Genomic DNA, 16,233 nt, shown 5'->3' on the forward strand with positions numbered 1-16,233 from the left:
TTAACGACAGGGAAAACAACACCTCATCCAGACTACTCTTTAAAACCTGGGGGGTTAACGACAGGGAGAACAAGACCTCATCCAGACTACTCTTTAAAACCTGGGGGGGGGGGATAACGACAGGGAAAACAACACCTCATCCAGACTACTCTTTATAACCTGGGGGGGGGGGTGTTAACGACAGGGAGAACAACACCTCATCCAGACTACTCTTTATAACCTGGGGGGGGGTGTTAACGACAGGGAGAACAACACCTAATCCAGACTACTCATTATCCTGCTAACTGTTCCAAATGTCCGAACTGAATTTGGTAAAAGGGCTTTTAGTTCTCTGCACCACCGTCTTGGAACGCCTTACCAAATACTTTTAAACTGGAAGAACTTGTCCCGATTGGTGTTTTTAAATCACAGATGAAGGATTTATAATTAAAACATGTACAGTTCTAAATGTCAAAGTGGACAACAGAAACAGATTTACTGAACTTAAAACACTCAATAATGTCTATTCAGTGTTACAATTGCAATCAGACCCGGGGGTGTGGTCTATGGTCAATATACCACGGCTCAGGGCTGTTCTTAAGCACGACACAACGCAGAGTGCCTGGATACAGCCCTTGGCTGTGGTACATTGGCCGTATACAACAAACCCCCGAGGTGTCTTATTGATATTATAAACTGGTTACCATCGTAATTAGAGCAGTAAAAATAAATTTTTTACATTTACATATTTTTCATAACCGTAGTATACGGTCTGATATACAAACAGCTTTCAGCCAATCAGCATTCAGGGTTGAAACCACCCAGTGTATAATAAGTATGAAGTGATACGACACTAAAATATCAAACTTTTATTAGACAGAACACATCGAGATGGAAAAATCAACTTGTTTTGTTTTTTAAACGTAAACACACAAGCTTAAAAACCAAAGCTTCAACAGAGTAATGAGACAATTTCAGAGTGACCCATCTGATCTACGCTATTATATACGGCACACACTGGAATACCCTCCCACCGGTCACGCAATTGTAAAATATGTTAGAATGTAATTCTATAAAATACACAGGGGCATCTCACATCACAGGTTAGGGGTAGAGGGTCAGGGGTCAAAAAAAAAATGATTAGTTGTCAGAACTAAATCTAACAGTATCAATGAAACCATCTTTCTCATACCAACATTGGAATAAAATCAAAACAAGTTATATGGGGAAAAGGCCCCCTTGGCTTCGTTTTCCCCCTGGAGACGTCATACGGTAGGATAGAAACAGAGCAGCCAGAATGCAGTCGTTTGATTAAGAGGAGAGAGAGAGCTCAGTGGTCCACCTTAGTGAGTCTGTATAGAGACATCAGGTCAAACCAGACAGCTGGACTAGACCAGGGAAGGGAAAGGAGGAATGATTTCCAAACAATTCTTAATCTTATTTTTATTTTCTCACTCTTTCTATTTTTGTGTCAAGACAAAAAAAAAAAGAAAAACATTCAACTGGCTTGCTATCCCCAACCCTGTAGCTCCACCCCCCCCTGACCAACGGACTGCTCCATCTCTAGATGCTATCCATGGCTTTGAACTCGCTGAGGGCCTGGACAGGGTTGATGTGCTTCTTTTGGGATGACCTCTTGACCTAAAAAAAAAAAGAAAAAAAAAAAAGAGGAGAGAAGAGAGTATTTTAAAATACTGTCTGTTTTCATAGAAATGTGTCGTCTCGCATCATTAAATCTCCTTACAGGCCATAAAAAAAATAAAACGACTGGTAATTTACATGAGAAACATATAAAGGTTGGTTTCCCGGATACAGATTAAGCCTAGTCCTGGAATGAGACAACACATTGAAAGCTTTTTAAGTCCAGGACTATGCTTATCTGTCGTGGACACCGACAAGAGGATTATAACAAGTGATTAAAGCTGGAATCGTTAGCGGGGAAAACGACCACGGCCGTCTGAGATTATACAAAGACGGTACTTTAAAACAACAACTAATTCATGAAAATATTCTCGGCAAACGCTTTCGTCCGTCTGGCACCGGTCCAAGACTTTCACCTCTAGCGGAGCTGTTCCCTCTTTTAGAAAGTTTAACAGTTTTAAACAACATGATTCCCATTTACCTTGTTGTTGGATCCATCTTCCTGTTTCTCTCTCTTGACCAGGGGTTTCTTCTCTGGGGCTTTCATCTTCCAGGAGATAGCAGGCATGTTGAGGGACTGCATGGCCATGGACTTCTGGTACTTAGTGGAGGCCACGTAGCTCGCCTTGACCGTGGACACCACCGTATTCATCAGGTTCTTAGCTGCCTGGATCAGAGACATGGCACTGTCCACCTGGTGGGAGAAGGGAGGGGGGGGGGGGGGGGGAGATGGAAGGGGACGACGACGAGGTGGGGGGGGCAAGGAAAGATGGAAGGGGACGACGACGAGGGGAGAGGTGGGGGGAAGATGGAAGGGGACAGTGACGAGGGGAGAGGTGGGGGGACGAGGAAAGATGGAAGGGGACGACGACGAGGGGAGAGGTGGGGGGAGAGATGGAAGGGGACGACGACGAGGTGGGGGGGCAAGGAAAGATGGAAGGGGACGACGACGAGGTGGGGGGGGGCAAGGAAAGATGGAAGGGGACGACGACGAGGGGAGAGGTAGGGGGAAGATGGAAGGGGACAGTGACGAGGGGAGAGGTGGGGGGGACGAGGAAAGATGGAAGGGGACGACGACGAGGGAGAGGTGGGGGGGATGGAAGGGGACGACGACGAGGTGGGGGGGAGAGATGGAAGGGGACGACGACGAGGTGGGGGGGGCAAGGAAAGATGGAAGGGGACGACGACGAGGGGAGAGGTGGGGGGAAGATGGAAGGGGACAGTGACGAGGGGAGAGGTGGGGGGAGAGATGGAAGGGGACGACGACGAGGTGGGGGGGGAGAGATGGAAGGGGACGACGACGAGGTGGGGGGGGGCAAGGAAAGATGGAAGGGGACGACGACGAGGGGAGAGGTGGGGGGGAGAGATGGAAGGGGACGACGACGAGGTGGGGGGGCAAGGAAAGATGGAAGGGGACGACGACGAGGGGAGAGGTGGGGGGAGATGGAAGGGGACGGCGACGAGGGAGAGGTGGGGGGACGAGGAAAGATGGAAGGGGACGAGGGGAGAGGGGGGGGGAGATGGAAGGGACGACGACGAGGGGAGAGGTGGGGGAGGGGGAGATGGAAGGGGACGGCGACGAGGGGAGAGGTGGGGGGGGACGAGGAAAGATGGAAGGGGACGAGGGGAGAGGTGGGGGGAGATGGAAGGGGACGACGACGAGGGGAGAGGTGGGGGGGGAGATGGAAGGGGACGGCGACGAGGGGGAGAGGTGGGGGGGAGATGGAAGGGGACAACGACGAGGGGAGAGGTGGGGGGGGAAGATGGAAGGGGACGGCGACGAGGGGAGAGGTGGGGGGGACGAGGAAAGATGGAAGGGGACGAGGGGAGAGGTGGGGGGGGAGATGGAAGGGGACGACGACGAGGGGAGAGGTAGGGGGGGGAGATAGAGAGGAGACAAGGTTAGCCAGTGCTTGAGGTAGAAGTTGTCCTCTTAACCACAGCTCTAGGATCAGATAACTTACTTAACCTTGGGAATATTATACAGTGTAACCATATAGATACATCCCAAAATGACCCCAAGGGGCCCTTGGTCAAAGTAATGCACTATTATAGGCATTAGGGTGCCATTTGGGAACACATTATATCTGACCCCAGATCAGCAGTTAGAGACAACCTGTATTTCCACCTGTAATGTTTCCCACCACCACCCTCACTGATCAGAGGGACACGGAGTTCATATGATCCTATGTGTCTGGCTTTAGCCAATGTCTCAAGCTACGTCCCAAATTCCCTATATCGTGCAGCACTACTGTTGACTCGGGCACAAAGGGGGGGAAAAAAAAGGGCCTCTAAGGCTCTGGGTCAAAAGTAGTGCAACTATAATAGGGAATAGGTTGGTGTTTGGGCTGCAGCCTGAGTGTTACTGTACTGTATCTGAAGGTGGGGAATACCTGGCTCTCTAGGAATGCTTGGGAAACCTCCTGGAAAAGGGAAAAGGGAGAGAGGGAACTTGAACGTTAATAGTCGGAACTGTAGAAGTCAAGTGCAACACGATGGAGCCTCGGGGGTAAAGGCTTCAGAGCAGGACAAGGCCGCAGCCGGGTGACTGTTGTACATCCAGGAGATTGACCACGTGGTGAACAGGGTATAACTGAATAACATCCAGGAGATTGACCATGTGGTGAACAGGGTATAACTGAATAACATGCAGCAGATTGACCATTAACTGAATAACATGCAGCAGATTGACCATTAACTGAATAACATCCAGCAGATTGACCACGTGGTGAACAGGGTATAACTGAATAACATGCAGCAGATTGACCACGTGGTGAACAGGGTATAACTGAATAACATGCAGCAGATTGACCACGTGGTGAACAGGGTATAACTGAATAACATGCAGCAGATTGACCATGTGGTGAACAGGGTATAACTGAATAACATCCAGCAGATTGACCATGTGGTGAACAGGGTATAACTGAATAACATGCAGCAGATTGACCATGTGGTGAACAGGGTATAACTGAATAACATGCAGCAGATTGACCACGTGGTGAACAGGGTATAACTGAATAACATGCAGCAGATTGACCATGTGGTGAACAGGGTATAACTGAATAACATCCAGCAGATTGACCATGTGGTGAACAGGGTATAACTGAATAACATGCAGCAGATTGACCATGTGGTGAACAGGGTATAACTGAATAACATGCAGCAGATTGACCATTAACTGAATAACATCCAGCAGATTGACCATGTGGTGAACAGGGTATAACTGAATAACATCCAGCAGATTGACCATTAACTGAATAACATGCAGCAGATTGACCATGTGGTGAACAGGGTATAACTGAATAACATCCAGCAGATTGACCATGTGGTGAACAGGGTATAACTGAATAACATGCAGCAGATTGACCATGTGGTGAACAGGGTATAACTGAATAACATGCAGCAGATTGACCATGTGGTGAACAGGGTATAACTGAATAACATGCAGCAGATTGACCATGTGGTGAACAGGGTATAACTGAATAACATGCAGCAGATTGACCATGTGGTGAACAGGGTATAACTGAATAACATCCAGCAGATTGACCATGTGGTGAACAGGGTATAACTGAATAACATGCAGCAGATTGACCATGTGGTGAACAGGGTATAACTGAATAACATGCAGCAGATTGACCATGTGGTGAACAGGGTATAACTGAATAACATCCAGCAGATTGACCATGTGGTGAACAGGGTATAACTGAATAACATGCAGCAGATTGACCATGTGGTGAACAGGGTATAACTGAATAACACGCAGCAGATTGACCATGTGGTGAACAGAGTATAACTGAATAACATCCAGCAGATTGACCATGTGGTGAACAGGGTATAACTGAATAACATGCAGCAGATTGACCATGTGGTGAACAGGGTATAACTGAATAACATGCAGCAGATTGACCATGTGGTGAACAGGGTATAACTGAATAACATGCAGCAGATTGACCATGTGGTGAACAGGGTATAACTGAATAACATCCAGCAGATTGACCATGTGGTGAACAGGGTATAACTGAATAACATGCAGCAGATTGACCATGTGGTGAACAGGGTATAACTGAATAACATGCAGCAGATTGACCATGTGGTGAACAGGGTATAACTGAATAACATCCAGCAGATTGACCATGTGGTGAACAGGGTATAACTGAATAACATGCAGCAGATTGACCATGTGGTGAACAGGGTATAACTGAATAACATGCAGCAGATTGACCATGTGGTGAACAGGGTATAACTGAATAACTGCTTATAAACCAGGCGCCAAAGACAAAGATCAGTGGGAAAAGGTTGTGACTACGGTCAGTGTGAACCGGAGTGACTTGACACAAAGTGGGTCAAACAAACTGTAACTACAAAACAAAACAGAGACAAAATGTTTTCAGTCTGCCGTGAAGCGTTCATCCATGTTTAATGGGAAAGAGTCGAGCTGCATTTTCAGACATTAAACGTTTCTAATTTGATCAGAAAGTCATTTTCACTGCAAGTTAAGGCTTACTGTTTGGTTGCTAGGGAACCTCAGCCTGCTAGCTCGCTAGCTAACGTTACGTGTATGATCTGTGTGGTAATATCAGTTGTATATCAGACAGCCATTTTGCATTGCTAGTTACAGCCTAATGCTAGCTAGCTAGCTAGCTAACATTGAACCTACCTGCAGATTCATGTATGGTGACTAGCTATTGCTAGTACTGTATGGGTTGGGAATTGTGGTTAATCGTTTAGCTAGCTAGCTACACGTCTAAACAAAAGACTCCACTTCCCCAGATGATTACATGACCCATCCACTTAGCTAGATGTGGCTGGGAGATTACAGCTATTTATTGTATTTAATGAACATGTCTAGACAGTAGTGACCCATCCACTTAGCTAGATGTGGCTGGGAGATTACAGCTATTTATTGTATTTAATGAACATGTCTAGACAGTAGTGACCCATCCACTTAGCTAGATGTGGCTGGGAGATTACAGCCATCTATTGTATTTAATGAACATGTCTAGACAGTAGTGACTCATCCACTTAGCTAGGTGATTATAGCATTTATTTCACATGACCCATCAATTTAGACAACTGTGTCTGGGTAAGAATCATCTAATAATTATATAATATGAATACAATATTTTAATCTGGACACTTTCTATTTTTGATATTGCTACTATGAGAGTAACCATTTCACTGTACTGTTTACACCATCTGTATCCTCTTCACGTGACAAATACACTTTGTATTGTGAAGAACAACAGGACCTGCACCAAAGTCAGTTTAGGATATAGGCCAAGGACTAGATAAACTATTTTTTTGCTACTATTTTCACCACTTTTAGTCTCGAAATCTTTGGTTGTTTACTACACGACCTCACTCTGTTTAGCACATGGCCTCACATGTGAATCCTTAATGAGATGGGTGGGGCTAAGGATTAGGAGGGTGTGAACGATGCGGAATGGGTGTCGACAAGGAAGAGCTCTCCAGTAGCTGTACCAAAAATTCAAGGGTCATTTTCCCAAATGTGGGGTTACAAGTTTATCGACTTTTGAAGTATAATTAACTTCTCATTGTTCCTCAACTGCAATGTATGATAAACCATTTTCTATCACTAAATCTTTACTTTCATCCAATGTACAAAAAAAAAAATTCAAATTTTGCTACATAAGACATAGGGCTAACCCCATTTAGACGACTGGTCGATTGTTTGGTCGACCAAGATTTCTTTAGTTGAGCAATCACTAGAAGAAAAAAAATGTCATGGCACCTGTCTGATTGACGCCCGTCTCAGTGGACTAATCCATTGCGGAGGCTACAGGGATGACACAGTCCATCGCTATAAAGAACGTGACACTGAAATTGTATATTGGTTATATCATGGAAAAAGTCTTGTATGTATATAACAAAGCACTTTCTCCCACGTTGGATACGGTCGCTGTCCGTGGTTCTGAAACAATCTTCACCGTTGAATTGCTGCCTTTTTCCTATGTTGCTATGTGGATAATTACTAAATAAACCAGCATATTGAGATTGAGAACAATGCGGAGGAGGCAGCAGCAGCAGCAGAGACGAGGAAACAGCCCTGGCCTTAGCCTAATTGCGGATAGAGGAAACCAAGTTAATTGGGTCTATAATCAATAACTGTTAAATGTGCCTGGCTGTATAAATCATCCATTATATCTCTACTGAAAAAAAGACAGATCTTGCTTCGGATGCCTTTGTTTAATAGCCTACTGATTCTGTGAGCACCAAGCTTCATGCAACGTGACGGACAAAATAATTTCACAGATTAGTCTGTTTTTAATCTCTGTATTGCTGTAATAAGGGGTGGCAGGTAGTCTGGCGGTTAGAGCGTTGGGCCAGTAACGTGAAAAGGTTGCAAGATCGAATCCTTGGGCTGACAAGGTAAATAAAAAAATATCTGTCGTTCTGCCCCTTGAACAAGGTGGTTAACCCCACTGTTCCCCGGTAAGGCCGTAACTAAAAATGTGTTCTTAAAGCTAAATAAAAATAAAATAAAAAGGCTTTACAATTTATTGTTGTTAGAACAGACAGATTAAGAATGATATTGTAATCTAGCAGCACCTGTTTGTCTCGCAGCCCTCAGCTCGCAGCCCGCAGCTCGCAGCCCTCGGCTCGCAGCCCTAAGGCTCGCGGCCCTCGGCTCGCGGCCCGCGGCTCGCGGCCCTCGGCCCGCGGCCCGCAGCCCTCGGCCCGCAGCCCTCGGCCCGCAGCCCTCGGCCCGCAGCCCTCAGCTCGCAGCCCTCAGCTCGCAGCGCTCAGCTCGCAGCCCTCAGCTCGCAGCCCTCAGCTCGCAGCGCTCAGCTCGCAGCCCTCAGCTCGCAGCCCTCAGCTCGCAGCCCTCAGCTCGCAGCGCTCAGCTCGCAGCCCTCAGCTCGCAGCCCTCAGCTCGCAGCCCTCAGCCCGCAGCCCTCAGCCCGCAGCCCTCAGCTCGCAGCCCTCAGCTCGCAGCCCTCAGCTCGCAGCCCTCAGCTCGCAGCCCTCAGCTCGCAGCCCTCAGCTCGCAGCCCTCAGCTCGCAGCCCTCAGCTCGCAGCCCTCAGCTCGCAGCCCTCAGCTCGCAGCCCTCAGCTCGCAGCCCTCAGCTCGCAGCCCTCAGCTCGCAGCCCTCAGCTCGCAGCCCTCAGCTCGCAGCCCTCAGCTCCTATACCCTCCTTTTCTTTCATCTCCTTGTTATTACAATTATTGTTGTGATGGTCATTCTAATTATAAGTAGTATTGTTATTAGTAGGCTTGGTATATATAGTATATAGTATCCTTGTATAAACACCTTTAGGCCTAAGAGCCCTTCCTGTTTAGTCTTAATACTATACTAATATTATATTTCAAAACTTATATAGGCTACCAGTATCAATCAGTTATTTATTAGTTCATGCCATCACGCAGCATTTATAAGATATTCATGTTTTGAAATGCAATCAAAGCATTTTTTTAATTTTTTATTAAATAACAAGATAGCTTTGAATAATTACCTGACATAATGACTCCTTGCTGTCCCCAGTCCACCTGGCTGTGCTGCTGCTCCAGTTTCAACTGTTCTGCCTTATTATTATTCGACCATGCTGGTCATTTATGAACATTTGAACATCTTGGCCAAGTTCTGTTATAATCTCCACCCGGCACAGCCAGAAGAGGACTGGTCACCCCACCCCACATTGCCTGGTTCCTCTCTAGGTTTCTTCCTAGGTTTTGGCCTTTCTAGGGAGTTTTTCCGAGCCACCGTGCTTCTACACCTGCGTTGCTTGCTGTTTGGGGTTTTAGGCTGGGTTTCTGTACAGCACTTTGAGATATCAGCTGATGTACGAAGGGCTATATAAATAAATTTGATTTGATGAGAAGATCTTAAATGGATACTTTAGAAGTTGGAGGTAGTTTTGTGAGCCAATGCTAACTAGCGTATAGCGCAATGACAAGAAGCATGCTATCAGATACCCCATAGACTTACAGTCATTGCGCTAGCGCTAGTTAGCAACTTCCTTTAAAACTGCACACAGAGACATAAAAGTGCTATCCACAAGTTCATCTGACCCTGGGAAGATAAAGGGCCTTATTGTCAAATCCCTAAATATTTATGTTCCTCCCGTCTGGCTCTCTCCAATGCGTTCAGAGAAGCAGGGAGAGATTACAGGGAATCAAGTAAAGACAATTGAGCTGTTTAAAATGTGAGAGCTCCTGCATGAGGTCCCAGGTGTTGCTGTTCCACTGAAGGACAGAGGCATTGCTCTAATTTGAGATGGTGAATTAACAACCGCAACCAAATTGAGTCTGGAGCCGGACCAGGGCCTCAGAACAGCCCTCAATTCACCGGGGCATGGACTCTACAAGGGTGTTGAAAGCGTTCCACAGGGATGCTGGCCCATGTTGACGCCAATGCTTCCCACAGATCTGTCAAGTTGGCTGAATGTCCTTTTGGTGGTGGGCCATTCTTGACACACACGGTAAACTGTGGAGCGTGAAAAACCCAGCAGCGTTGCGGTTCTTGACACAAACCGGTGCGCCTGGCACCTACTACCAGACCACTGTTCAAAAGGTACTTCAATCTTTTGTCAATCAAATCATTGTCTCAGTTGTCTCAAGGCTTAAAAATCCTTCTTCAACCCGTCTCCTCCACTTCATCTACACTGATTGAAATGGATTTAACAAGTGACATCAATCAGGGATCATAGCTTTGACCTGGTAAAAAGTAATGCATTTTAAAGTTTATAGTGCCATTTGGAACACAGGCCTTGGTAGAAACTGCTATTGTTGGAATAAACTGTGAGTGTCTGAAATGGTAGCCTATTCCCTACACTCACTATGTGGTCACTGGTCAAAAGTAGTGCACTATAAGGAACAGGGTGCCAACTGGGACCCAGCCTACCACTGTGTTTCAGATCCACGGGACAAGAGGAGGAGTAGGGAAACGAGATGCTGGGATGGCGGATTGGAGAGCGGTTTTAAGGCTCTTCCTAAACAGTTAATATCTTCTGGATGTTATCTTAAAGGGATACTTCAGGATTTTGGCAATGAAGCCCTTTATCCATTTCCCCCCCAGAGTCAAATGAACTCATGGATACCATGTTTATGTCTCTGCGTGCAGTCTGAAGGAAGTTTCAAACTAGCATTAGCGCAATTGCTAGCCAGCATTAGCACAATGACCAGATGTCTTTGGTAACTGCTAGCATGCTAGTCAAAATCCCCAAGTATCCATTTAAGCCAGTGACTAAGCAACTGGGAGAAAGGAAAGGCATTTTGGGACACGAGTCTCTTTAAAGAGAGAACAGGAAAGGAAACAGGAAAGGAAACAGGAAAGGAAACAGGAAAGGGAAGACTATTTATATTAAGCCTGGGTCCATATAGTGCACACTACTTTTAACCAGAGCCTTGGTCAAAACGTAGTGCACTCAGAAAATTAGGGTGTCAACTTGTGATGCAAACAAATACTTTTATAAAGCTGTTATTTATCTCATTTTTTTTTACTTCTTTATTCTGTTATTATCTGTATCAAACACCGTCTGTAAATTATACAAGGCAAGGGAATGAATCATTAGTTAAAAGGGAAGCAATTTATTGGGTTATTAAGTTTAAATCCAGTTATTTAATGAGGCTAAGAAATGTTAAATTACGGATTTGCTTTGAAATTGAGAAAAGGAACCAGGGGATGACTTCAATAGAGTAATTTTAAAGTGAAATGAGCAGAAAGGAGGATGAAATGTTTAGTTAATAATACGACTCACTAAAGGGGTAAAACGTTTTTCTGAAATATTAGCTTAGTTAAAAGTTTAGTTTCAAAAAGTCACGTCTTCTGTCTACTTTAGAGCTGACACAAACGGCACCCTATTTCCCTATGTAGTACACTACTTTTGACCTGAGTAGCATGGACTCTGGTCAAAAGAAGGGCACTATATACGAAATAGGGTGCCATTTGGAGCGCACAAAAGGTTATTTTACGGTAGCAGAAGGTGGATGAAACCCAAGGTTACCTTGAGGCACTGGTGTAAAGTACTTAAGGACAAATACTTTAAAGTACTAATTAAGTAGTTTTTGGGGGTATCTGTACTTTACTATTTTAGATTTTTGCAGACTTGCTCCATACATTCTCTTGACACCCAAAAGTACTCATTACGTTTTGACAGGAAAATGGTCCAATTCACACACTTATCAAGAAAACATCCCTGGTCACCACTACTGCCTCTGATCTGGTGGACTCACTAAACAGAGAACATCCCTGGTCATCCCTACTGCCTCTGATCTGGTGGACTCACTAAACAGAGAACATCCCTACTGCCCCTGATCTGGTGGACTCACTAAACAGAGAACATCACTGGTCATCCCTACTGCCCCTGATCTGGTGGACTCACTAAACAGAGAACATCCCTGGTCATCACTACTGCCTCTGATCTGGTGGACTCACTAAACAGAGAACATCCCTGGTCATCCCTACTGCCTCTGATCTGGAGGACTCACTAAACAGAGAACATCCCTGGTCATCCCTACTGCCCCTGATCTGGTGGACTCACTAAACAGAGAACATCCCTGGTCATCCCTACTGCCTCTGATCTGGAGGACTCACTAAACAGAGAACATCCCTGGTCATCCCTACTGCCCCTGATCTGGTGGACTCACTAAACAGAGAACATCCCTGGTCATCCCTACTGCCTCTGATCTGGAGGACTCACTAAACAGAGAACATCCCTGGTCATCCCTACTGTCCCTGATCTGGTGGACTCACTAAACAGAGAACATCCCTGGTCACCCCTACTGTCCCTGATCTGGCGGACTCACTAAACACAAACGCTTCGTAAATTATATATGAGTTTGAGTGTGCCCCTGACCTAAACGCCACACCCCAAAAAAAAGAAGCTGATTTTCAAAAATTTAATTGTGTCGTCTGGTTTGCTTAATATAAGGAATTTATATTTTACTTTTGATACTTAGGCATATTTAAAACTACATATTTTTAGACTTTTACTGAAGTCATTTTCTATTAAGGTATCTTAACGTTTACTCCAGCATGAGAATGGAGACAGTTTTCCACCAGTGGTGCGAGGTAGCAGAACGTGGATGGAAATGAGATGTTTTGACTATTGGAGCACATTTACACGGTAGTTCATCTGATATGTTGATAATTATACCACGCTGTTCCATGTTTGTTCTATTTTTGTAATTAACATATCAGCTTACACTTAATTTACAGGTAGTTAGCAATTTGGCAGAATTAATGACAGCAATGTAAGAAGTGGGCTGTAGATCAATGTGTTGCCCGTTTCCCAGGCTAACAAGGCAGATCAATGTATTGCCGGTTTCCCAGGCTAACAAGGCAGATCAATGTGTTGCCGGTTTCCCAGGCTAACAAGGCAGATCAATGTGTTGCCCGTTTCCCCAGGCTAACAAGGCAGATCAATGTGTTGCCGGTTTCCCAGGCTAACGAGGCAGATCAATGTGTTGCCCGTTTCCAAGGCAGATCAATGTGTTGCCGGTTTCCCAGGCTAACAAGGCAGATCAATGTGTTGCCGGTTTCCCCAGGCTAACAAGGCAGATCAATGTGTTGCCCGTTTCCCCAGGCTAACAAGGCAGATCAATGTGTTGCCTGTTTCCCAGGCTAACAAGGCAGATCAATGTGTTGCCCGTTTCCCAGGCTAACAAGGCAGATCAATGTGTTGCCCGTTTCCCCAGGCTAACAAGGCAGATCAATGCGTTGCCCGTTTCACAGGCTAACAAGGCAGATCAATGTGTTGCCGGTTTCCCAGGCTAACAAGGCAGATCAATGTGTTGCCCTTTTCCCCAGCCTAACAAGGCAGATCAATGTGTTACCCGTTTCCCAGGCTAACAAGGCAGAACAAGTGGTAGCCAGTTCTTATTGTCATTCAGCAGGATTCTCAAACGTAGTTCTCTAAAACAGATGGAACAGTGGAGAGAAGGCCAGGTGTGAGTCAGAAGAGCCCTGGGTGGGATTTGAACCCACGCTGACTGGTATGTGTGTACCGCGGTCAGTGGCTCTAGAAGCAGGACACAGCATGTATAGTGTCAATGTAAAGCTAGACCACACAGCATGTATAGTGTCAATGTAAAGCTAGACCACACAGCATGTAGTGTCAATGTAAAGCTAGACTACATAGCATGTATAGTGTCAATGTAAAGCTAGACCACACAGCATGTATAGTGTCAATGTAAAGCTAGACCACACAGCATGTATAGTGTCAATGTAAAGCTAGACCACACAGCATGTATAGTGTAACTAACAATGTAAAGCTAGACCACACAGCATGTATAGTGTCAATGTAAAGCTAGACCACACAGCATGTATAGTGTAACTAACAATGTAAAGCTAGACCACACAGCATGTATAGTGTCAATGTAAAGCTAGACCACACAGCATGTATAGTGTAACTAACAATGTAAAGCTAGACTACACAGCATGTATAGTGTCAATGTAAAGCTAGACCACACAGCATGTATAGTGTAACTAACAATGTAAAGCTAGACCCCACAGCATGTCTAGTGTCAATGTAAAGCTAGACCACACAGCATGTATAGTGTAACTAACAATGTAAAGCTAGACCACACAGCATGTATAGTGTCAATGTAAAGCTAGACCACACAGCATGTATAGTGTCAATGTAAAGCTAGACCACACAGCATGTATAGTGTAACTAACAATGTAAAGCTAGACTACACAGCATGTATAGTGTCAATGTAAAGCTAGACCACACAGCATGTATAGTGTAACTAACAATGTAAAGCTAGACTACACAGCATGTATAGTGTCAATGTAAAGCTAGACTACACAGCATGTATAGTGTCAATGTAAAGCTAGACTACACAACATGTATAGTGTAACTAACAATGTAAAGCTAGACTACACTGCATGTATAGTGTCAATGTAAAGCTAGACCACACAGCATGTATAGTGTAACTAACAATGTAAAGCTAGACCACACACCATGTATAGTGTCAATGTAAAGCTAGACTACACAGCATGTATAGTGTCAATGTAAAGCTAGACTACACAGCATGTATAGTGTAACTAACAATGTAAAGCTAGACCACACAGCATGTATAGTGTCAATGTAAAGCTAGACTACATAGCATGTATAGTGTTAATAACAAAGCTAGACCACACAGCATGTATAGTGTAACTAACAATGTAAAGCTAGACCACACAGCATGTACAGTGTTAATAACAAGGTAAAGCTAGACCACACAGCATGTACAGTGTCAATAACAATGTAAAGCTATACCACACAGCATGTACAGTGTCAATAACAATGTAAAGCTAGACCACACAGCATGTACAGTGTTAATAACAAGGTAAAGCTAGACCACACAGCATTGTACAGTGTCAATAACAAGGTAAAGCTAGACCACACAGCATGTACAGTGTCAATAACAACGTAAAGCTAGACCACACAGCAGGACACAGCATGTACAGTGTCAATAACAATGTAAAGCTAGACCACACAGCAGGACACAGCATGTACAGTGTTAATGACAACATAAAGCTAGACCACACAGCATAAACAGTGTCAATAACAATGTAAAGCTAGACCACACAGCATGTACAGTGTTAATAACAAGGTAAAGCTAGACCACACAGCATGTACAGTGTTAATGACAACATAAAGCTAGACCACACAGCATGTACAGTGCCTTCAGAAAGTATTCATACCCCTTGACTTACTCTACATTTTGTTGTGTTACAGACTGAATTTAAAATTGATTAAATTGAGATGTTGTGTCACTGGTCTACACACAATACCCCATAATGACATCACAATACCCCATAATGACATCACAATACCCCATATAACGACCAAGAATAATGGTTCAACAACTGTTTACAAAATAATTTAACGTTAAAAGCTGAAATGTCTTGAGTCAATAAGTATTTGAACCCCTTTGTTATGGCAAAGCCTAAATAAGTTCAGGAGTAAAAATGTGCTTAAAAAGTCACAATAAGCTTCAAGGACTCACTGTGTGCAATAGTGGTGTTTACAATTATCTTTAAGGTGTCGAGCAGTGCATTTCAAACACGGATTCAAACACAAAGACCAGGGAGGTTTTCTAATGCCTCATAAAGAAGGGCACCTATTGGTAGATGGGTTAACAAACAAAACAGACATTGAACATCCCTTTGAGCATGGTGTAGTTATTAATTACACTTTGGATGGTGTATCAATAAACCCAGTCACTACAAAGATACAGGCGTCCTTCCTAACTCAGTTGCCGGAGAGGAAGGAAACCACTCAGGGATTTCATCATGAGGACAATGGTGACTTTAAACAGTTACAGAGATGAATGGCTGTGATAGGAGAAAACTGAGGATGGATCAACAACATTGTAGTTACTCCACAATACTAACCTAAATGACACAGTGAAAAGAAGGAAGCCTGGACAGAATAAAGATATTCCAAAACATGCATCCTGTTTGCAACAAGTCAGTAAAGTAAAACTGTAAATACAAAGTGTTAAGTTTGGGGAAAACACAACACATCCCTGAGTACCACTTCATATGCTCAAGCATGGTGGTGGCTGCATCATGTTATGGGTATGCTTGTCATCGGCAAGGACTAGGGAGTTTATTTTAACATTACAAAAAAAAATGTATAGAGCTAACCAGCTTCAAAAT

The 16,233-nt window shown here is 44.5% G+C and overlaps 1 protein-coding gene across 2 annotated transcripts in view; it reads right to left on the reverse strand.

Annotated features, from left to right (window-relative positions):
• Window positions 1–833: 833 nt before the first annotated feature.
• Window positions 834–16,233, reverse strand: part of LOC135526786 (catenin alpha-1-like) — a 255,405-nt gene continuing 240,005 nt past the window's right edge. The window contains exons 19-21 of one of the 2 annotated variants that reach the window (XM_064955443.1): window positions 4,014–4,043; window positions 2,102–2,314; window positions 834–1,620 (exon numbers count right to left, since the gene is read on the reverse strand). In XM_064955443.1, the coding sequence (XP_064811515.1) occupies window positions 1,543–1,620; window positions 2,102–2,314; window positions 4,014–4,043 (321 nt within the window). In that variant the 3' untranslated portion in view covers window positions 834–1,542. The remainder of the gene's footprint in view (window positions 1,621–2,101; window positions 2,315–4,013; window positions 4,044–16,233) is intronic. The other variant, XM_064955444.1, reaches the window with a different exon arrangement.

This window comes from Oncorhynchus masou, chromosome 32 (assembly GCF_036934945.1).
Source record: "Oncorhynchus masou masou isolate Uvic2021 chromosome 32, UVic_Omas_1.1, whole genome shotgun sequence".
Lineage (NCBI taxonomy): Eukaryota > Metazoa > Chordata > Actinopteri > Salmoniformes > Salmonidae > Oncorhynchus > Oncorhynchus masou.